The 23,832-nt window shown below is 33.8% G+C and overlaps 1 protein-coding gene across 3 annotated transcripts in view; it reads right to left on the bottom strand.

Moving 5' to 3' along the window:
• VTI1A (vesicle transport through interaction with t-SNAREs 1A) overlaps positions 1-23,832 on the bottom strand; it is a 437,247-nt gene that overhangs the window by 157,329 nt on the left and 256,086 nt on the right. For all 3 annotated transcript variants that reach the window (XM_044665578.1, XM_044665577.1, XM_044665576.1), the window contains 2 exons: positions 13,611-13,681; positions 12,828-12,889 (listed from right to left, as the gene is read on the bottom strand). In XM_044665578.1, the coding sequence (XP_044521513.1) occupies positions 12,828-12,889; positions 13,611-13,681 (133 nt within the window). The remainder of the gene's footprint in view (positions 1-12,827; positions 12,890-13,610; positions 13,682-23,832) is intronic.

Genomic DNA, 23,832 nt, shown 5'->3' with positions numbered 1-23,832 from the left:
ATGCAATTTGAAGCCACATAAAAAAACCCAGTGAATAAATAAAATGTTCTTTTTTCTCTATATAGAAGCTAAAAAAATTATCCATACAAATAGCTTGGCCTTGAACAAACAGATTAAAAGACCTAAAAGGCTATAGCTTCAGATCATGCATACAGAATAGAAAACGAAGGCTTTGCTTTATTGGTTAGGCAAGTTTTCTGCTAACTAAATTTCTATCTGGAAGGAGTTTATGTGATGAGAAATAATTCTTTAGATGATAAGGAAAATTTCAATATTTTAAAAATGCTATACTTATTAATTGAATATTTTGTGGCAATAAAAGGATGTGAATGTCAATCTGCGTCTTTTTGACATGTGTACAATAGAAAATGCAATTGTGGATTTCAATTAAGGATATAAGCAACTCCCATGCAATACAAAAATAAAGGTTCAGACTTTTATAGACATGCAATATAAACCTAGTTAAGAAAATTCTTAGCATTTTTCTTAAAATTAGAGGCTTTTCTTTATTTTATTCTTCACTATGAAAACTATTTTTGACTTAACATATTATTTTTGGTTTGACTGAATTTTAAAAAATCCTTGCCTTCTATCTTACTGTCAGTACAGCAAGGGTTAGGCAATCAAGGTTAAGTTACTAGCTTAAGGTCACATAGCTAGGAACTGTTGGAGGCTATATTTGAACCCAGGTCCCCCTTCCTATAGTTCCTGTGCTCTGTCTACTATGTTATATAGTTGTCCTTGATTTAAATTTTAACTTCATCTCTCAAGAGTCCTCCATATATGCTTTTCTTAAAAAAAAGAAGGAATGATATATAATGATACTCTACTCATTATTTGAGTATAATTCAATAAGTTGACTTTAGTCTATATAGTTCTTTCCTGAAAGGTTATTTTCTTTCCTAATCTCCCCAGAGAATAGTCAGGCTCAGGGAGATGAATCTGATACCACTCTGCTTTCTGAGAAGCATGATTTGAAAGCTATAAAGAAATGGAAAATAACTTTTACTTTATGTTAGTTAAAAATTGTTGGAACTTAAGTCACAGGCTTAACTAAATGTTGAGTTCAAGTTCCATCTCCTCTAGGAAAAAAACCTTCCTTATCCTATACTATTCTCTGAACTTCTTTCTCACACCAATCATTGGTGAAATATTTTTGTATATAAAGTGTCTTTTCCCCATTTAAAATTTCTTTTTTGTCATGGCAAAATACTGGAAACTAACAGGATGTCCTTCAGTTGAAGAAAGGCTACATAAACTATGGCATATGAATATGATAAGAATACTTAAAAGAAATGAGGTAATAAATTTTTAAAAGACATAGAAAGACTTCGATGAACTAATGAATGAAATGAGTAGAACCCAGAGAATAGTATATACAAAAGCAACACTGTAAAAATAAAGAACTTTGAAACCTGTAAGAACTATGATCAATACAATGATTACTCATGATTACAGAGGACTAATAATGAAACAAATAGGTGATGGATTTAGGGTGTAAAATGAGACATATATATATATATATAGATATATATAGATATATATATCCACATATACACACACACAAATATATATCTTTGTGTATATTGGGGGAATTTGTTTTATATGACTATGCATATTTGTTAGAAGAAATTTAATTTTTAAAAAAATCTTCCCCTCCCCACAATGGAGAGGAACAAGAGAAATACAAGAGAAAATAGATTTCTGTTCATTAAAGATTCAGATGAGGTCATCATAATATTAATTTTAGTTAAAATTTTTATTTTGGTATAAGGGAATTCTCCAAAAAGAGGGTGTGATCTCTAAGCATTATGTAAAAACAAAACAAGTCAATAAAACAAACTATAAAAATGAAAACAAAAGCCCAACACTCACTGTTGTCATCACTCATCATTCAAAGAGAGTAGCATATGCTTCTTTATTATTATTTAGATATTTATATTTTATCTTTCCAACTAGAATGTAAGTTCCCTGAGGGGAGGGTTTATACTTTTCACCTCAGCACCTTAAGTAGAGTAGATACTCAATAAATATTTAATAATAAATGTGAGCTATGATGATTGGGTAACTGTACTTTTTGTGGAAAATCCCCAGTTCTAATGGAAGTTCTCATCTATAGCACTGACACAATTATAATGGAGCTTGTTGAGCTTCAAATAATAGGAATAAACTGTAGCTTTTGATGACAGCATATTGGAAAAGACTAGACAATTCCAGAGATGAACTGGGGGAAATGCCAACCAGTATTTTAATGGTTTGAAACAGTTAATGCAATTTTTTCATGCCTAACTGAATACACTTGGGGAGTCTGATCCATTACTTTAGATGATTTGTGAAATTTTTTTAAAAACAGGTTAACAGAAGTCAGGCAAAAAAAAATGGTTATCTGCAATGTTCATTGTGATTGGAGGGTGAGTGGAAAAGTGGACTAATAGGAGGTAAGAATCTTAAAACACTATTTTAGAAATCATAGTCCTTGTTTTTATTTTGGAAAGGAATATTATTATATTTGGGTGAGTGTAAATCTATTTAAAATAAATTCTTCTTGAGGTACTGTTTCTTACATCATCATTACTATACCAAGTATCCTTCTCCCAACTCTTCCTAGAGAGCCATATGATATAAAAACATTGTATTTTCAGAGAGTAAAACCAAAATAGTACAACTAATTGATTCACTGAAAAAATAAAAAATACATGCAATGTGTAACACTGTGGACTTCCCACTTCTACAAAGATTTATTTCTTAGTTTGATCTTTCTAAATATGCTACATTCATTCTTGACTTTTTAGTGTATCATTTTCCTTTCCTTTTACATTGGTATAGTTACTATGTATATTGGTTTTTCTTTTTTGACTGTTTTCATTCTACATCAGTTCATAGGGATCTTTCTAGGCTTCTCATCACAAACATTATTTCTTATAGCACAAAAATATTCCATTACATTCATGTATCATAATTGCTTAGTAATTCCCCAATTAATGCGCATCTACTTTGTTTCCAGTTCTTTAGTATCCCAAAAAATGCTGCTGTAAATATTTTGGTATACATGGACTTTCTTTTTATTGCTGACTTCCTTGTGGTATAAGCCTAATAATGGAGTTATTGGTTCAAAGTGTATGGACATGTTAAGTCACTGTATTTGTATAATTCCAAACTGCTTTCCAAAATGGACAGGTCCACCAACAATGTATTATTAGGCTTCTGATTCCACAACCACTTCAAAGTTGACAATTGCTAATGTTTTGTCATTTTTGACAATTTGCAGGGTATAAGGTAAAAACTACACTGCTATATTTATTTGTATTTCTCTTATTACGGTTTTGGAGCATTCTTTAATGTAGTTACAATTAATTTAAATTTCTTCTGGGAGAACTATTTAATCCTATGCTTAGAGTAGTTAGCTATTGGTGAATAAATGGTTAGAGTCATGATTTCAGATAATGTTCTATTTTGTTTTCCTATTTGAAGATACTACTTTCTTATTTTAAAGTTTCATTTAATTTTATTTCTGGGCTTTGATTGTCAAGATTTTTTTTTAAAAAAATTACCCTCAGATTCAATATTTTCCACAATAAGATTTTATCTCCATATTTCTTCTTTTCTTTGCCATTTTGTTGATAATACACTGGCAATGAGTAGGTGTACATCAAGAAGCATTTTTAGCAAGGGAATAACTGAATTATATAGATATTACATATATCAGTTAAATCTAAGCCTTCTTCAAGGACTAGATAATAAACTTCCAATATATGTGCCTAAATTGTTTTGTTAACTAGGGCTATCTCTAGAAAACCTTTCTGGAAAATTACAATTTCTAGCCCCTTACTTGTTTATTTTCCCACAAAACCCCTACTTGGGTATAAATAGAAGTGTTTTCTTCATTGCCGCTAAAAAATAAAATACCACCTTAAAAAAAGGCCATTTCCTGTCCTAAAGGTTTTTAATTCTATAGTTGCTCTAAGGGATATGCCTAAGCATAAATTATAATGTTGGGCTGTTGCATAATATGTAGGACAGCATTTTAATTTGCCAGAAAAAATGGACTATATATCCAAGAGATGCCTTCTGAGAAGCCCGCAGTAGAGTTCTTATGTAGTTAACATGATGAAACCCCCTTTTGTCCTCATACGTCTGTGATGTCTATCTGTGACTCTTTCTTGGTGGTGGAGATAAGCCTTTCCTTGTGTCCGTCATTGCACTTTCAAAGGAAGATTCACAGTTGTTTGACTTTTGATCTGGGGAGCAACTAGCTCGACCACCTGCATCGTGCAGGAGCTGTTACTGAGCTTGCTTTGTACCATCTTATAACACAGCAAGTCTTTTAAAACTGAGCCTAGGCTGATGGGTGAATACGCTAATTTACAGTGTAAGCCTTCAAATAGAAAATATGGTGATGGTGGTGGTAGGGGAAAGAGGGAATGATTTGTGAGTTGGGCAGGCCTGACAACCCAATTTAGAAAGTACAGATATTGTTTACTGATTATATCATTAACTGAAACAGATGGCTGAAGGCCTCTAACCACCAACAATGGGGCAGACAGTGGGCTAATAGTGCTGTGGCCTGGAACTGTAAAATGTTGTTTGGTGATGGTATATGTTAATAAATAGCCATTTACAAGGGGGGCCAAAGGCTCCATTGCTTGTTTACAAGCAAGGCACCCTGGGCCCCTTTGCTTCCAGTTAATAGCTCAAGACTATATTCAAAGGCTATATTGATGGTAAAGGGAAAATACACCATTCATATTCCTGCCTTTATTGAAGAATGATATTGGTTATAGAGAGGGGAAAAAAAGAGAAGAAACCTAAAAGGGAGAAAAGTAAAAAATTAAGCTGAACTGCATCTAATATCAAAGAAAATTATAATGATATTTTTCAACAGTGATCAATTAAAGTGGAGCAGAAATAACTTACCAATAAGTTACTTGTTTTTATTTTGTCTTGTTAAAGGTAATAATTTAATGCATAAAAGCACGAGGCTTCTATGTGATTATTAAATTAGAAAATTTTAATAGCTTGGAAATTATTTTATTTTGAATAATCAAAATTCAAAAGTCAGAATATTGTAGAGGGTAGCTTTCTAGACTTGGGAGTCAGGAAGCTCTAAATTCAAAATTCACCTCTGACTTAATAGTTGAGTGATCATGGACAAGTCATTAATTCCCTCTGATCCATAAGGCAACTATCTTTGATAATAATTATAGATGGTTTTCAATGTGTTGATGTATAGAATTCCTGCACAAGTTCCTGATGTGTTGGTGTAATTATTTTGTCAGAAACTGAGAATGATTTAGGATTAAGCATATAACAGATTATCCTAACAGGAACCCTTTGAAATTATGGGAGCCTATGGAATCTCCAATGAAACTATTTTTCTCTCAATGGTATATATTCTATATTTTCTGACATAAATTCATTCAACAACAAGAAACATTTACTATATGTGCCAGGTGCTGGGGACACAGATATAAAGAAGAAAAAAGTCCCTGTCCTCAAGGAGCTTACATTATTTTAGGCAAAACAATATGTACAAAATTTAAAGAACTACTTCAAATCATGATACAAAAGAAGTACTGAAATTGGTGTGGGAAAACCCAATTTTAGGTCTTAGGTCTGACACTACTAGACTTTGGTCAAGATATAAGATAATGAAATCCTTAAGTAAAGAGGATGGCAGTAGGAATGAAAAAGGAAACAATGGATTTGAGAAATATGGCAGAAGTAGTTATTACAAGATTTTGGAAATCATTTTCTATTAGATGTAGGGAGTGAGGGAGAGATTGGAGATGAAGCTAAAAAATTATAGTGTTTGAATCAGACTGTGAAAGTAGAAAAAGACTTTAAAGATTACCCAGAACAACAACCTTCAGTTCTCAAAATTTCTGGTCTTGGGCCCTCTTTCCTTTAAAAAAAATTATTGAAGCCCCAAAGAGCTTTTGTTTATGTGAGTTATATCTGCTGGTATTTACCATATTAGAAATGAAAATGCCTTAGTATTATTATAAAAACAGATTTTGACTTCACAGTATCCTGAAAAGATCTTAGGGATTCCCAGTATCTCCAGACCATACTTTAAAAACTGCTGATCTAGAGAAATTCTCTAAAGAGAAAGAAGATTTGAGAATACTAACATTGAGCTGCTTGGTTAATTGCACTGCAGCAACAATAATGCATTACTTATATAAAATCAGTAGGACTTTAGTATTGTTCTAAGATATGATCCTCCTGTGCTCAAAGAGGAACATTTTGATAAAATTTAAGCTCCTTGAGAATTGATACTTTTATTCTTTTTTTTTTTTGTGACACTGGGACTTAGCTGAATGTCCAGTACATGATAGGTGTTTAATAAGCATTTGTGGGATTGCCTGAATGATTGACAAAGGTCATAAAATTATTAAGATATTGTCATTCTTTAGAAAGAGAATCATGGGGGCAGCTGGGTGGCTCAGTGGATTGAGAGCCAGGCCTACAGATGGGAGGTCCTAGGTTCAAAGATGGCCTCAGACACTTCCCAGCCCTGTGACCTTGGGCAAATCACTTAACCCCCATTGCCTAGTTCTTACCACTCTTCTGCCTTAGAACCAATACACAGTATTGATTCTAAGAGAGAAGGAAAGGGGAGAGAGAGAGAGAGAGAGAGAGAGAGAGAGAGAGAGAGAGAGAGAGAGAGAGAGAGAGAGAGAGAGAGAGAGAATATCATGTAAACACTTTAGGTACTGAAGCTAAACAGAGGATTTAAAAACAATTTTTTTTCTGGTTTGAACTTGTAATTTCCTGAGTGTTAGGAATTCTTAGCAGAGGAGCTCTTGCTACTAATGCAGATTAGCACTGCTAATCTCTGTAATTCATAGTTTTAGAAAATTGCCTGGGGAGGGTCAGAAAATGTAATTTGCTTGTGATTGCAAGGCTAGTATATATCAGAGGCAGGAACTGGACTCAGGCCCTGCTCTCCTTTATTTTGCTGGGCCCCAAAGCCTCCATACCTTTTCTACACCATGCCTTCTGCTTCTGGAGCATCATTTTTATTTACCTTCTATATGGACTTGGATTTCCTGAGCTCTGACAGNTCTTCTGCCTTAGAACCAATACACAGTATTGATTCTAAGAGAGAAGGAAAGGGGAGAGAGAGAGAGAGAGAGAGAGAGAGAGAGAGAGAGAGAGAGAGAGAGAGAGAGAGAGAGAGAGAGAGAATATCATGTAAACACTTTAGGTACTGAAGCTAAACAGAGGATTTAAAAACAATTTTTTTTCTGGTTTGAACTTGTAATTTCCTGAGTGTTAGGAATTCTTAGCAGAGGAGCTCTTGCTACTAATGCAGATTAGCACTGCTAATCTCTGTAATTCATAGTTTTAGAAAATTGCCTGGGGAGGGTCAGAAAATGTAATTTGCTTGTGATTGCAAGGCTAGTATATATCAGAGGCAGGAACTGGACTCAGGCCCTGCTCTCCTTTATTTTGCTGGGCCCCAAAGCCTCCATACCTTTTCTACACCATGCCTTCTGCTTCTGGAGCATCATTTTTATTTACCTTCTATATGGACTTGGATTTCCTGAGCTCTGACAGATGAACTTTGGTCTTATCTTGCTTGGGCTACTCATGAGCACAATGCTACTGTGTTAAGCATGGGAGGTTTAGCTTGCTGTATTTCCAACCTGGACCAGTTTTTGGCTTCTTAGCAAAACCTTAGGAAATCTTAAGAGCAGTACTCTGTTCCTAGAGGTTCGACATATTAATACTAAATTTAATGTAGACATAAGAGAACTCCTTGGGCTAGGGATATGTCAGAATCCATATTCAACTAATAAACATGGAACTAGGAAAAATAATATGATACACAAAGGGAAAAATATAAAGATAAGATTCTGTGAGACAATCTATGGTTTTCAGCATGTAGAGATAGTAATGGAATTTTCAAGGACATTTCTCTTAGAAGACTTGGAAACTCTTTGCTGTTGAATTCTCAGACAGCATAAGAGCAATTAAAAATGTAACAAAATGTTTCTTAAGTGAAATGGTAAGAAAAGGACAACAGAAGAGTGATTATTTTTTTTTCTTTAGTAACAGGCACATATTTTCTTCAACATAATTCACCGCCCCCCACTTTATTTTTAAAATCTTTATAGCTTGTATGTTTTCTGGTTGGAATTTTTATTAATGAATATTTAACCTGAGGAATCTCTATTAAAGTATATTTTAGGGATCCAGATGTTTTACCCATCTCTTTAACATAGCTATAGACTTGACTTTCCAAAACAAGGAAAATATGATTACAATGATAGCTAACAATGTCTCCCAAATGTTTCAGAAAGTAAGTCCAAGAAAAACATATGCATTATAGAACATTAGAGGAATTTAGATTGCACAAGTTATGTCAAATGCATGTATCCAATGCATTACTTACAACAGTCTTAACTAACCAAGTTGCTGCATGCCATTATCTAGAAGGATAAGCAAAACCCACACATTTAAATGAAATCTTTTTCTGATCTTTTTCAATTTGCAGAAATGGTTGGACAGGTAAAGTTTGTGTGGGGAAAATAAGAAATGATTTAATGCTGAGATCATCTTACTACGAATGCACTTTTTTTTTGGCTTATTATCCACATGATTTCCTTCCAAAGTCCTTTGCCTGCACATACAGCATATCAACTAACATGATCATATACTATTTCCTTCCAAATTTATGATGATGGGTTTGGCAAATTGCTTTGGATCTAAATCATTATTACCCTGAAAAAATGTAATCTTTTAAAACTAAAGTAGCTAATTTTGAGAAAGGATAAAAATAATCACAATTCCTTTGCTTTTTTTTCCGCATCAAAAATCTTGGGAAAAAAATTTTTTTATGTTTTCAATGGTTGCTAAGCACTAATGTGTATAATGTGGGGCTCCCCAGCCATATGATAATCAAGAGCTATTTCCATAGAAAAATATTTATTTTAAAGAAGAGCAATGTTTGGGCCCATAAGCCACACAAGTGTCACTTGAATTACAGTAATCAATTTCCATGACTGTCTGTGGAAATCCATTTTTTGAGACATGATATCCATAGAACATGAATAGTCATTTGTTTCATGACCATTTTCATTATTATTTGAATACTATATTTAAAACTCTGTCTACCCAGCCAGGAAATGAACAGTTTTGTCCCTAGGCAGCTCTCCATTTTATGTCAAAGAGGAAGAAAACTTATTTTGTAAAAAAAAAGCTACATATTTATTTTCATGTAAAGTTTTCCCATTATAACCTTCAACAGACCTATTTCCTCCTTTGTTTTCTTTTAGCAGCTAGAGAGATGTTTAGTCTTTTAAAAGTATCGAACCTTTCTTTTTTCACTACTTTTCTTTTTAATTTCAGCCCATTTAATAATTTTCTCATTTCATGAAATGAAACTGGTCATCATCTTGAATTTGTTTTCCAAAGCCTTTGACTTGCTATTGACTTGCACTATGTTTCTACTCATTTATGGCATCCTTTTTTGGGCAAAGTGCCTGGCAAGTAAGTGCTCAATAAATGCTCATTGTTGTCCCCTTTTAAATTATTTGCAGGAATTCATCTGAATAGTAGCATATATGGTTGTTTCTTAAATAGTTGCCTGAAGAATTCTGGGATGACAACCAAAAGAATTTTCATATTCATTAAAGGTTAATGGTAAATTTTAAAAAGCATGTAACCCATGGTATGGGTTTATGATATTGTTTGACTAATGGACTCTATAAGTTTAAGTAAGCTTAATCTTTATTTTTTCTCTCAGTTTAGGTCAACTTGCAGATGGCAACATGGACAGATACCCAGCTGGACTGGATCATCTGAATCATTCCTTTAATTGTCTTCATAATAGATTTTCATAGATACAATCTAATCATTTCTATTGTTAAAACGTGACCAAAATAAATGGATTGTCCAAGTTAGAGTTTGCTGATTTAATATATGAAGGTAGTCTAATTAAAAAAAAAAGAAATAATCTTCTTTCTTATCAATTAACATCCAAATAACTGAATTTCCCAGTGATAAAATGTTTAGTATATTTAGGAGTACTTTATTTTAAAATCTAATTCTGAATAACACAGATGAATTCATAAGGCCTATATCATATATAAACAACATAAAACTACCAATAAAAATACAAACATTTTACATCTGAAAAAATCCTACAATTTATAAAACTCAGAGATTATTGCACATAATTACTCTATGATATAGAAAGGACAGGTATTACGATCTTTTTATAGATGAGGAAAGTGAGGCTCTAAAAGGTTTAAAAGACATGCCATACAATACATTAAGGATCTGTGATTAGAGAGGGAGGATGGTGTCCTTGAAAGAGTGTTGGTCTTGGGGTCAGAAAGACTACATCTGACTAGCTAAATGAAACCAAACAATTCACTTAAAACACTCTGATACTTTTCTACAAATATATGACTGTCAGAATCAATTAATCAATAAGCATTTATCAAATGCCTACTATGTGTTAGACACTGTGATAGGCACTGGGGATATAGATCAATGAATAAAACTATCTTGACTTCCAAAGGAGTGGAATTTGAACCTACATTTCCACAAAGGAACCAGAAAGTGAGTCTTGGAATGGTTTTGCTTTCTTGTGCCCTACAGAAAATTTGTATCATGTAGAGGACAGTAATAATAATAATTTAAAAAAAGAAAAGAAAGGCCAAGAATAACATAGTATACTTGGTCTCCTCCAAAGACCTGGTCATCCAGACAACTGCATGGATTCAATAGACCTGGTGGACTCAGTATTAGACCAAGTGCTATACCTTAGCTTATGATACAATGTATAGGATGAAAAACTACATAGTTGGAAACCAGAACTTCCTCTGTTCAAATCCAGCACGATGATTCAGAGAGATTTTTTTTAATGCTCATTCCTCAAAGATATCTCAAAAGGCATGACTCAGTGATTGACTGTATTTGTGTGCAAAGAGAACCTCAAGCGTATTTCACCAGTGATTTTCTTCTTTAGGTTTCCGAAACAGTAATACTTAAATGTGTTTCCCCAGGAGCAAGCTCAGGCAAAGGTTACAATATTTGTTTGTGGTTTCACCCTCTCCAAATCACTTGCAAATGTATTCAAACACAATATGGGGAGATCATTTATTTCCTTGCAAATAATGGTTTATCGTGTCCTGCAAAAAAGGGTGAGGTGCATCAAGCATAAACAGGGAAAAAACACATTGGTTTAGAAGCCCATAAATCCTTATTTGAAACTGCCAACCTGAAAGCCTGGAAAAACTGTTTTTCCTAAATGCTATGTCTGATTAAGCCATACCATTAAATGACAGCTGAACTTTAACATTAATATGATATTATTTAAATAACTGCATGATTTTTTTACACTAAAATGATGAATGATTTCTGGACAGCTCAATTGACATAAAGCAGGAGGCCCCTTTAATGAGATTTGACAAAATGGAGACATATGCAGAATATTCGTTACAGCTCATATCGCAGGGGCCTTGCTGGGGGAGCAATGGAGGGTTGGTATTTTTATTATTATTGTCTATGGGCACTGAAGCATCTCTTTCAATTGCCACTTCCTTTCTCTGTGGATTTTGAATTTAGCTTGTGTTATTTACATATTACTCTTAATCAGAGAATTTGGTAGGGTACAGTTCAGAGTTGAGATTGTGAAAAAGCTGTGAAATGGAGACTCAGTATGGAGTCAGGTCAACATTTGCTGGCAGAATATACAGGGAACAGAGGAAATGATTTTGATTAGGCTTATAGAGGGAGAACATCAGTCTTAAAGCCAAAAATTATTCAGTTTGATTTGTTGTTATAGTCATGCTAGTGATAAATGAATAACATAGCTAAACCAGTTTTGACAAATTATTTTAAATGAATATGTGATCAGTGAGGACTTTGGACATTTCAAAAGCGCTGCTTTTAGAGGACCGACTCTTTAGGTGGTTTTATTTAAAGCCCCTATTAATTTTGCTTATCCAGGTACAATTCCTAAGTAAGTACTTCCCACCCCTACTCCAACTGGAGAGAAAATAAGAACTGAGTTAATGTAGATATGTTGAAGATATCTTTCTTAGTGGATTTTGAAAGAGAAGGGATTCCTTGCCAAATATTTTCAAGGAAATAACTGATTAACTTTTAAGACTGATATGAATATTCTAGGTAAAAACAAAACATCATTTTTAGATGCAGAAAAATATCTTTTATTCATTTCCCCACTTTTACAGTACATAGTTTCCATCAAATACAAGTAAGAAACATATAAAGTTCTGAAAAGCATTTCCTAGGCTTTGTAAATTCAAATCTGAAGAGCTACAGTTTAAAAAATCATACCACACACATATATACATATGTTTATGTGTATGCATATGTACACCTATGTACATATATGTATGTACACAGATAATTGCACATATACATACATTCAGGTGAATATTTTCGTAGACTTTCTCTAAATTAAAAAAAGTACACATGTCAATATAGGACTTGGTTATGTCCCTGATGATGTCAAAGCCATAGTCTCTATATAAATAGGCAATGAAATCAGGTTATTCCTGCAATGGAACCTACCTCAGGCTGTAAAGAAATACTTTATGTCTAACCTTCACATTTTTTCCCTATAGTTGGAGGTAAGTCCTACCCTGCTATGCCCCCTGAAAATCTTTTCTCTAATCTGATTTACTCCGTGTATCCAAACAAGAGTGAATATCTACATGCTCTCATTTCAAAAGAGTCATGACACAGGATAGCAAGACTAGTAATGTATATACCTGTAAAATGCCAAATTGAAATTTGATAAAAACATGGAATAAAAAAGAGGCTGATCCCTACCTTGTTCTTACCTTCGCAACATTCCTGTTAAGATCCGAGAACTTTTCCCCAAGTTAGCATCTGTTTCTCGAAGCTAAGGAAATAAGTATATATTAAAAACAAGGTTTCATACAACTGCATTGTTTTAAAGTGAGTTTATAATCAATAACTTTCTTTTACATTGAGAAAACAAATCATACAAAAGATGTAACAATACTAAGAAACTACCAACTAAAAAACCCAATCAAACACTCACAATGACACCTAAATGAACTCTTAAAAATCTTTGGTTTAGAGAACGCATTTGATAGAAAATCCCAAGAGCACTGAAAGATGGAATACATGGAACACATTAAAAGATGGAATACATGAACTTGAACTAGACAAAAATGTCTCAGGCTGACAAATAAAGCTTAATATACATCTGGTAGTCATTTTTCAATTTGTAAATGTGCAAATTCCCAAAACATAAGTGGGAATAAAAGGAAAATAAGATTAAACATTTTATCAGTTCTTTGTTTAATTTTATATTTTTAGATACAGTGAATAGATAGATATAAAACACTCCTAGAATCTCCCTCAAAGTTCTGCTTTTTCAAACTAAATAAAGTGCTATGTTAATGTATTCACTTGGGGTGTTCCAAGGTAAAGAACTAAAGAAGAAATCCTTAATTCTTTATTCTTTCCTCAAATACTCATCTCTGCTCAGAATCATGTGGCCAATTATTGGAATGCCATTTTTCTTGAGACTTCTGTATACTAGGTCATGCATTACTGAATTTGCAAAAAGGCTACATATAATACACTCAACTCACCCTTTCCCGAGCACGCTGTATCTTCTCTCTGTCATGATTGAGGTTTTCCAACATCTCCTGGCCAATTTGCTCTGCATTATAAACAGAAGTTTAAATAATGAAAGAAAATCCTTATGCATGTAAGCAACCTTCAAAATGTCAAATTAAAATGGCTGCAGAACTAACTTCAGAAAGCACTGCCACATTAGGTTAACAATGGAACATTCTGATTCACATAATTGAAAAATAAAATATTAGGTTTTTTCCTAGTAAATATTTTAAATATGATTTACCGTACTACTAGACAAATGTTGACCAAATTATCCCTTTTCTCTCCTTCCTTGGTTTCAGAAATATTAGGGTATCTTATTTTAAAAAAAATTCCAGTAGAATGTAAATTCCAGAAGACAGAGACTGTTGTAAATTTTGTCTTTTTATCTCTGATGCCCAGCAAATAGTAGGTAATTAATAAATACTTGTGAAATTGAACTGAATTTATTGTCTCCTTGTCTTTTTACTGACCCTAAAAGGTAGACAGTTCCCCAACTTCTGTTCTTGGGTCATTTTTCTTCTCAATGCATTCTCTCTTAGCAATTTCATTCAATTCTATAGCTTCAATGATAATTTCTTACAGAAATTATTTACAAATCTAAATAGAAAGCCCTAACTTCTCTTCTAAGCACCAGACCTCTATCACCCACTGCCTTAAGAGGTATTCATCAAGAGTTTACACATCAGATTCAGTGTGTTTAATACCAGACTTGTGATCTTTACTCCTAAACCTTCTTTAGTTTCTGAATTTACAGTTTTTGTCAGTGGCATTTACCCTCATTCTCATCTTAGAAACCTCAGTGCAACCTTTCACTTTTTGTTTACCTCTCCTGCACAATCAGCTTTAAATTTCTGCCTCTGTAATATCTATTGAATCTGTATTCCTGCCACTCAAACATAGGTTCCAAATACCATCTGCCAGTCCTATTTCAGTGGCCTCCTAAGATGTCTTTAACCATTATTTCATATTTTATGCTGCTACAAATCACCCTTATGAATAAAGAGTCAAATAAGAATCTCTCCTGGATCTATCTTGCCTTCTAGGCAAAGTTCAAACTCCTTTGCCTAATATTCTACTACCATAGCCATCCCAACTTATTTCATTTTATATTCTGTACACTTCAGCTAAAGGAACTGTCTCTTGAGGAGGCTATAGGCTTTCTCACTTCAATGCCTCCTATCCCCATGTCTGGTACATTCTGTCTCCCACAATTCTTTTCTTTCTCTTCCTTCTTCCAACCCATGATATCTTATCTGACCTTTGAAGTTCAGAGCCATCCCTGATTTCCTAGAACTTTAAATGATCTCTCCAATCAGAAATAACCTCACCACTTCCACCTTGGATCTCATGTAGTAATATTTCTCCAATGTATCACTTATATAATATTATGGATATCTCTTTGTGTCTTATTCTCTTTGATAGACAGTACAATTTATGAGAATAGGGAGCATGTATTACCTATACTGTGCATCTCCCTAGTACTGATTAGATATTCTGCACATAGTTGGTGACAAGAGAAATGTCTGTTTAATAGAATCCAAATGGTAAAACCATTTTGGCAATTAAAATGTAAAATAGTAGGGAAAGAATGTTTGCAGTGGAATTTGAATTTTTAGCCTGGGGAGCAAGTCCCAAGTACTCTTAGATCATAAAACAATTTTACACATTCCCTATTCTGAAAGGCAATAGCAGGTAAAATTGAGCTCTCTTGTCCCAAACAGTTTAAGGGACATGGCTTTTGGTGCATAGGAAATTGAACCACAAAATGTTAATGCTGAAAGGGACCTTAGAAGATTATTTGATGTAAAGATTATAGAAAAATTAACTATTTCCCATTTTCATGATTTGAAATAGAACAAATCTAATCTTACTGTTTTCCTCTATAACTCAAGAACCCAGTTTTAAAATACTGTAGCCAGACTACTGAGTATTAATGAGTATTTCACTTACTATGACTCCATCAATCTACATTTCTTTTTGGAATTAGACAGATTTTACTCAGCCTGTAGTGACCATTGGGAATTTCTTGATCTGACAAATATTCAGCCATGATGGAGAAATGATTATCTGACTCATTCTCTTTCTGTCATTGACTGGGATGCTACCTTGCTCTAGTAATTGAACTTATTTTCTTTCCTTTTATCCTACTTATGAATTAGAACAGATTTCAATTTATAATTTGAATGCTTGGCTTACTTTGCATAATTGGTAGCTAAGTTTATGGTTTCTCATACTTCCTAAGTCTTAGAAAGTCATGTTAGCCATATTTTTGGTGTCATTGTTTTTCCTCATAAAATATACTGATGTCTACAGTTTACACAAAGTTAAGAAAAACTGGGTTTGGAGACAGGACTATTCAATCTTCCTCCTCGCCTAATACTTTAGCATATCTTATTCAAATTCTGAAAGTGTTCAAATTTATTAATAGTTTTGGCTATTAAAGTACAGACTACAAATACCATGTAATATTCACTAAACCACAAATACCAAGTCTGACGCTGTTGACATTGGCATTTGATTTTCAAAGAAACTCAAAGATTCTTTTAGCAAAAAAATAGGAATTGAAATATTTTTTCTTTTCAAAAATATAATTTTCTTTTTAAAATATATGCCAATTACATGTAAAATTTCCTGCTCATCATTTCTTATACACAATAGTATTTTATCATAAATATATACCACAATTTAATCAATTATCCCCCAATTGATAGGTATCTCCTCAATTTTCAATTCTCTGCCACCACAAAAAAAGAGCTTCTATAAATATTTTTGTACAAATAGATTCTTTTTCTGTTCTTTGATTTTTTGGGGATATTGCTATTTCAAAGGACATGTAAAATTTTATAACCACTGAAGGACAATTTCATTCTATTTCTCTTATCTCCTTCCCCTGATAGATTTTTATTACCACCAGATTATATATATATACAAACACATACATATATATAAAACAAAAAAAATGTGTTTTTTTTGTTTTTTGAACCAGTTTAAATGGGAGTGAAGGTCAAACATTGGCCTCTTGATCCATTCACCATTTTCACCTCCATTATAAAATCTCTTCCTTGCATGTCTCTATTATTTAAAATAATTTTACCTGTTCTCTCTTCCCCTTTCTGCAAGGGTATCCTTTTTCTCCTCTATCATTTTTTAACCTCATCCCAATATAAACAACTCATTCCTATGTTCACTTTTTTTTGTTGATTGTCTAGACTTCATTTTTTATTTTTATTTTGAATATTTTTCCATATTTACCTGTTTCATGTTCTTTCCCTCTCCCCCAACCCGCTTAACCCCCCTTCCGACGCACAATTCCACTGGGTTTTACATGTATCATTGATTAAGCCCTAATTCCATATTATTGATAGTTGGGCTAGAGTTATTTAGTGTCTTCATCCCCAATAATATCCCCATCAGCCCATGTGTTCAAGCAGTTGTTTTTCCTCTGTGTTTCTCCTCCCACAGTTCTTCCTCTGAATGGGGCTAGTTTTCTTTCTCATAAGTCCCTCAGCCTTGCTCTAGATTCTTGCATTGCTGCTAGTAGAGAAGTCCATTATGTTTGATTGCACCACAGTGTATCAGCCTCTGTGCATATTGTTCTCCTGGTTCTGCTTCTTTCACTTTGCATCAATTCCTAGAGATCATTCCAGTTCACATGGAATTCCTCCAGTTTTTTAAGGAATTGAAATATTAAAAAAAAAACAAACACTTGCTATACTGGTACTGAAGAGTTTGAATGAAGCTATTTAAAAATCACTCCAATAATAACTTAGAATAATTTATACATAATGACAAATATTTTCAGAATTAAAGTCTCTCATCTTGTAGAAAGATCTCAGGAATAATAGAAAACTCGAGTTCAAATTCTAGCTCTCTACAATTACCAACTATATAATATTTGCTAAGTCATTTATATGTCTTCTAGGCCTTAATTTTTTTTCTTTTGTGACAAAAAAATACTGTCTTTCCTACTTTACAGGCCTGTTATGAGAAACAATGAAATCTAAGTGAAGATGTTTTGAAATCTATAAAATATGATACAATGGAAAGGTAATAGCATTATTGATTTTTGGGAGGGTTTTGGTTGGTGAAAGGTGATAACCTGCATATAGTTAAATATCAAAAAACTACAGCAGAATTTACACCTCAGATATATTCTAAGTGCAGTGAAAGAATGGGAAGTATGTCTTCAGTTCTGTGACCACAAATTGGCATTCCTATTGTGGTATCTTCTCTCAGCTGACTTGCAGCTATTTTTAGCTATATACAATGCCTCCCCCAAGGTGAAATGTGCTAAGATATGTGGTTTCTTAGTGTAGAAGCTATACAGAGGAAGATGCTTTAGATGATAGAGAAGTAGGAATATGAGTTTTTATCTCTATATCCACAATAAACCATAATCTAGATTATTGTTCCATTCAATCATCATTTATAATGCATACTTTTTTTAAACAAGACATATCATAACAGTGATTTTATTTACTTTAATAATGCCCATAGAAGCTATCACTATCCTAATAATTTAATTTTAAAAAGCTATAATTTATACAGTGATTTTTTTCCCTCTAATGAAGCTTAAACTATCTTATATTGTACAAGAAGATTCCAGGATTCCATTTTTTGGCTAATGCTCAAAACCCATCTATCTGGGTTGAGAAAAGGAATGGATTGCTATCTTCAAGTAATATAAAAAGATAAATGAGTTTATGAAAAAAATTAGTGATTATCCATCACAACAACAATAATAATAGTTTTTTTTTTTTTTATCCTGGGACTCCATTCTAGGAGCATAGGGCCACAACCAGTAGGCAATGGGTCACACAGTCGCTCAGGGGCACCCAGCTGGGAAGTGTCTGAGCCCGGACTTGAACCTAGGACCTTTCGTCTCTAGGCCTGGCTCTCAATCCACTGAGCTAACCCAGCTGCCCCTACTTTAGGTTGCAGTTTCTTTAGCAGATGTAGTTTTTACAGGGTGGGGTTGCTAGCCCCACGCCCAACCCTCCTCCTTTTTCATCGGGCTAGGGACCTTCCTTGGCCGAGGAGTGGTAAGGGACAGTAATAATAGTAACTGATGTTTATACAAAGCTTTAAGGTTTTCAAAATGCTTTATCACTATATTATTTGATTTGATCCTCACAGTGACCCTGGAAGGTAAGGGCTATAATTACTTCCTTCTCTTTTTTACAAATTAAAGATATTAAAGGTGATAGAGGACAAATGACTTGTTCAGGGTCACATAGTTAGTAAACATTGGTACTCAGATCTCTTAATTTTCAAGGGCAGGGACTGTTGTGGTTTCTTTTTTATCTCTGGTTCCTGGCAAACAATAGGTACTTAATAAATTCTTCTTAAATTGAATTGAATTCATTACTTTTTTTTACTGACTCTAAAAGGTAGATAGTTTCCCCAAGTCCTATTTTTGGCTCATTTTTCTTCTTTCAAAACTCAATATACTATGCCATTCACCCTCTCTACTCCCACAATATAACTATGGTGAGAGTAGTAATGCTAACTAATATCTGGACTGTAGAGAACTCCAAAAAGTTACCAGTAACTATTAATGCTGTTTACTCTATTGATTCATTTTATGAACACAGCTGATACATTTTCAATGAACTCTCTGTGTTTGATAAAGAGTTCAAAAAGCTGGAGGGAATTTATATGGAATAAATGAATGAATCAGAAGGCCTTTCCTAAGTACTTATTTTGAGCAAAACATTGTGTTAAATAAAGTGAATACAAAGAGAAATGAAAGACGGTTCTGGCTCTCATATTTTACTGGTTGGGGGCAGGACCATGAGAGACAACCTCTATAGGAGACTGAAACCAAAAATGGGATAAGTCCTTTGGTACTTAGTGTGGGTGGGTGAGGAAAATAGTAATGTATCTTTAAAAAGTTATTGACACTGATAAAACCATATGCATTTCTAATGCTGAACCATTGGGCAGTGTGGTGGTGATTTTCTTTTTGGGGTCTTCAATATCTCTGGCTGCTCCGGAGGCCCAGGCTAAGTACCTTAAGTATTTGCCAAGATGTATCTCTATAAGAGTTAATTCCCCACATAATGGCTTCAGTGGCTTGCCTTGGAGCAGGGTGTTGAAAGGAAGTAGGGTGAGAATGCTCTGAGTGGGTGAAGTATAAGTGTCTATTCCCAAGACTTAGGCTCAGGGTTCTGGGCTACCTCCATCTGGATCTGAGAGTATGTAGTGATCAAGGTGGTAGGAGCATTGTGATTTGCCTGGCATGTGTCACCATGTCTCTCCCTTACCATCCCTTGCTGCTTTAACTAAGCTGGGGTGGATGCCCTGTGGGTCACAATCAGGGAGTAATTGGCAGGGATGGCTGGCTCTTTCTCCAAAGGGGATGCTCATACTTGTTCCCTGCTCTCCTAAGGAATTTTATGGATGTAAGTAGTCTGGCTAGACACTTTAGGGGATATCTTCTACCCAACTGGCAAAAAATAAGCCATTAACAGAAATATATGTATCTCAGAGCTGGCACTCAAATTTAATGGATTTATTGGGTACAGAATTCCAGCTTCATTCCTGCCACACTGCTTTAAAATTTTAATGTTCTAATAAAGAAAATTCCAGGTGAAAATATATTAGAAACACTCACCTTTATAGAATGGAAAATATGCACACATAGAATGTTATGAGTGGTTTTTCATTCTATGTGCCAAAGTAAAAAATAGGGAGATGATTTTTCTACCTTTTAATAAAAAAAGATATTTTGGGCAAGGTGGGGCTATTCTAAGTTAACAACTATTAGGAAATTGGGGGTTATTCTATTAATTTTCCCCTAGAATCATCAAATTGGTAATAAAAATGAAGGACAAAAGCATATAATTATGACAGTGAGCAGTCTTTCGGTTTGCAAATAATCACTAACACAAAGAGAAGAGACTGCTGGCTAAACCCATTGGTTCTATACCTATTCAGAACTTGAAGCTTCCAATTCCTTCATTTTAAAGAGCAATTTTAGAGTGGCAGTAGCTATGTTATGTTCATGGAAAAATAATTTAACAAATCATGTATTTTATGGTTCTTTAGAATATAAACACTTGACTATACTCTGGCCCTTCTTGAGCTAAAAGTGCAGAAATGGAAAAAGCTCAATGGTGAAATCTTGAATTCTGGATTTTGGTCTGAACATTATATACTAATTCTAGGAAAAACAGTGCTTTCTATATTTATTTCCTTTACTTGGCTTCTCAAGTATAATCATTAAATGTTTGGTATTGGAAATGTAGCATCAATTCCTATAAAATGTGCTTTTAAAAAATACCTAGCTTTACAGGGACACTATTTTAAATTAAAGAACATAAGGTTTTAAAAAAATAAATAGAGTATACTTAGGTATTTAGCACACTGTTGGTGATAGTAGGTGGTATATAAATGTTTATTATTTTATCCTACCTTTCTAGTCTTATACTTTACACCCTACCATGTACTCTTTGATCCAGTAACACTGTTCCTTGCTATTCTATGAATAGGATATTCTGTCTCTTGACTCTGGGGTATTTTCAGGGGCTGTCAAATGCTTAGAATGCTCTCTCTCCCTAGCTTTACCTGAGGAGAGGCCAGGAGGTAAAGCTAAGGAACCTTCTCAAAATGTTTTTAAATACTTAAAATAAAATGTATAAAATTATACTGAAATAAAGATGCCATTTTCCCATCAAAGTTCATGTATCCCCTAAGATCTATACACCTTTTGGGGGTCTGTGGACCCCAGAATTAAGACTCCCTGCTCTATACAATTTAATTATATGATTAAATAGATTCTGGCCAACTTTGTCCTTTTCCGTTAACGTGCAAAAAAATAATCAACATATCTTGCTGCATACAATTTTTTGAAAGAAAACAAGAAACTATATATATATATATCAAGATACCATTTTCTAGCAAACTTGAACTGCTAGCTGACACCCAAGTGTAACATTCCTTTCTTTTTTTTTCAGAGCAGATGCTCCCTTTCCTTATGCCTCCCACAATTTCTCTCCTCTAGGATTAAGTGCTCTTCTGTCTTCACATAGTATAGTGCTTACTTATGTATTTGCTGGATCCATCCAGGACTTCCTACAAGCTTCCTGAGGACAAGGCCTGATTAGTTTTTGTTTATGTAATCTCAATGCCTGCCCAGTGCAGAGAGCAAATCCTGGGGATAGTGCATAGAATATTGGCCTGAAACCAGATGGTCTCTGGCACTTACTGGTTCTATCAACATGTGCAAGTCATTTCATCCTTCTGAGCCTCTGTTTCTTATCTGTTAAATTGGGATAATAATGTATTAAAACTTTACCTCATACTGTTTTTGTAAGCATCAAATTTGGTAACATAATGGCAATAATGATGATAATGATAAGACATTTATATGGAGTCTACTCTGTGCCAGGCACTGTGCTAATAAGTGCTTTATAATTATCTCATTTGATTCTTACAACAATCCTCTGAGGTAGGTGCTACTATTATCTGAATCATATAAATGAGGAAATTAAGGCAGACAGAGGGTAATTTGGTCCAGTCACATAGTTAAGTGACTGAGGCCAGATTTGAACTTGGGTCTTCCTGAATTCAGGCCTAGACTTTTCTGTCCACTGCTCCTGTATATACACCATTTAGTAAATCTGTAACAATTTTAGCTAGGGAATGAGTCAAGAACAACTCCAAAGACCTTTCTAGTTTTGACTCTCTAAATCTATGATTCTGCACTGAAATCAATATTGAAGTAAATTAAATTCTTATTGATAAAACTGACCTGTTCCTGCCAGTGAAAAGACTCACTTAAAGAAAGAACTGCCTTAGTCCTTTTGGGCTATCAGAGGTATTTCTCTAAATGTACCCCACAGAGAGAGGTCTAAAGTATCCAGCTGACAAAGTCCATTGCTTCTGATTATCAAAACTTGGAATATTAGAAATGGTCACAAAGACTATATCTATGAATCCTTCTAATATGCATTTGACTTGGTATTAGCCTGATGACTATAATCAGTATGAGGGGCAAGAGTGTCCAAAATTCATTCAGTACTCTAAGGTTGGCATTGATTGGAACTCAGTGAACTCAGCTTTCCATTTTCAGTAACTGTCTCTAATTAGACAAACAGGCCAGATAAGACAACTTATCAAGCAATGAAGCCACAGAAACAAATTGTGTTACAAGATATTAATTATTCCTTGCCACATCTATGTTTAATAATTTTCCTTTTATATAACATTCTTAAATATGTAGTTTCCAAAGAATTTTTTTGAAAAGAACTAAATAATAATTTGAATATTCTTTATTGGAATAAAAGTGGGACAAAATTATTTCTAGCTACTAATAAAAGAAAACAAAAAAGCTGAACTCTTCTGATGGACTTTTATGTGTCACCAATGAAAAACCCAAGTTTTCAGGTACACATTTTGGATTTGGAGGCCACAATGAACCTGTAGATCAGCACAAGATAATGAAGACAAGATCAGAGAGTCTTTATGAAAGCAGAACTTCAAGCACTGTCATACATACCCAGACAAATGTATGTATATGTAAATGAACGGACCACATGTTTGATGCTTTGCATTATAAGATGTGAGGTTATAGGATCCCTGATATCTTTATTTAAAATTTTAAAGTACTTTATTAATATTTTTTGCTTTTCATCACCCTCATTTCCTGATCTAACCTTCTTTTCACCTTCACAGGGCCCCATCTCTAATAACAAAGAAAAAAAAGCAGCTTAGCAAAACCAACAAATATGTCAAGTATGTCTGACTATTCATGTAGTATTCCACACATGCAGTTTTCACTTCTTCAAAGAAGTAAAGGGGTGCTTTCTTATTTCTCTAATTCAGGATTAATTTGGTCATTATAATTATATAGTACTCGGTTTTGATTTGCTGTTATTACTTCATTGATGTAGTCACTGCATATGTTGTTTTCTTGGTTCCTAATTCACTCCGTATCAGTTCACATTTCTCTATTTTCTTGATAGTCAAGTTTCTCATATTATTCTATTACATTAACATACCATAGTGTTTAGCATTTCCCTACTCAATAGGTATCTTTTTTGTTTCTGATTTTTTGCTTTTTCAAATACCTAGCTAACTTCTAAAATGAAATCATATTTCATATCCATTCTAGCTATCTTGCCATCCATCCAGGCCATTTTAAAATCTGCCCTTCACTGTCCTGCCCAGCTTAATCAGACTAGCATC

The sequence above is a fragment of the Gracilinanus agilis genome, chromosome 2 (genome assembly GCF_016433145.1).
Source record: "Gracilinanus agilis isolate LMUSP501 chromosome 2, AgileGrace, whole genome shotgun sequence".
Taxonomy (NCBI): Eukaryota; Metazoa; Chordata; class Mammalia; order Didelphimorphia; family Didelphidae; genus Gracilinanus; species Gracilinanus agilis.
Note: the sequence above shows the minus strand (reverse complement) of the source record. Positions and strands in the feature narration are given on the sequence as shown.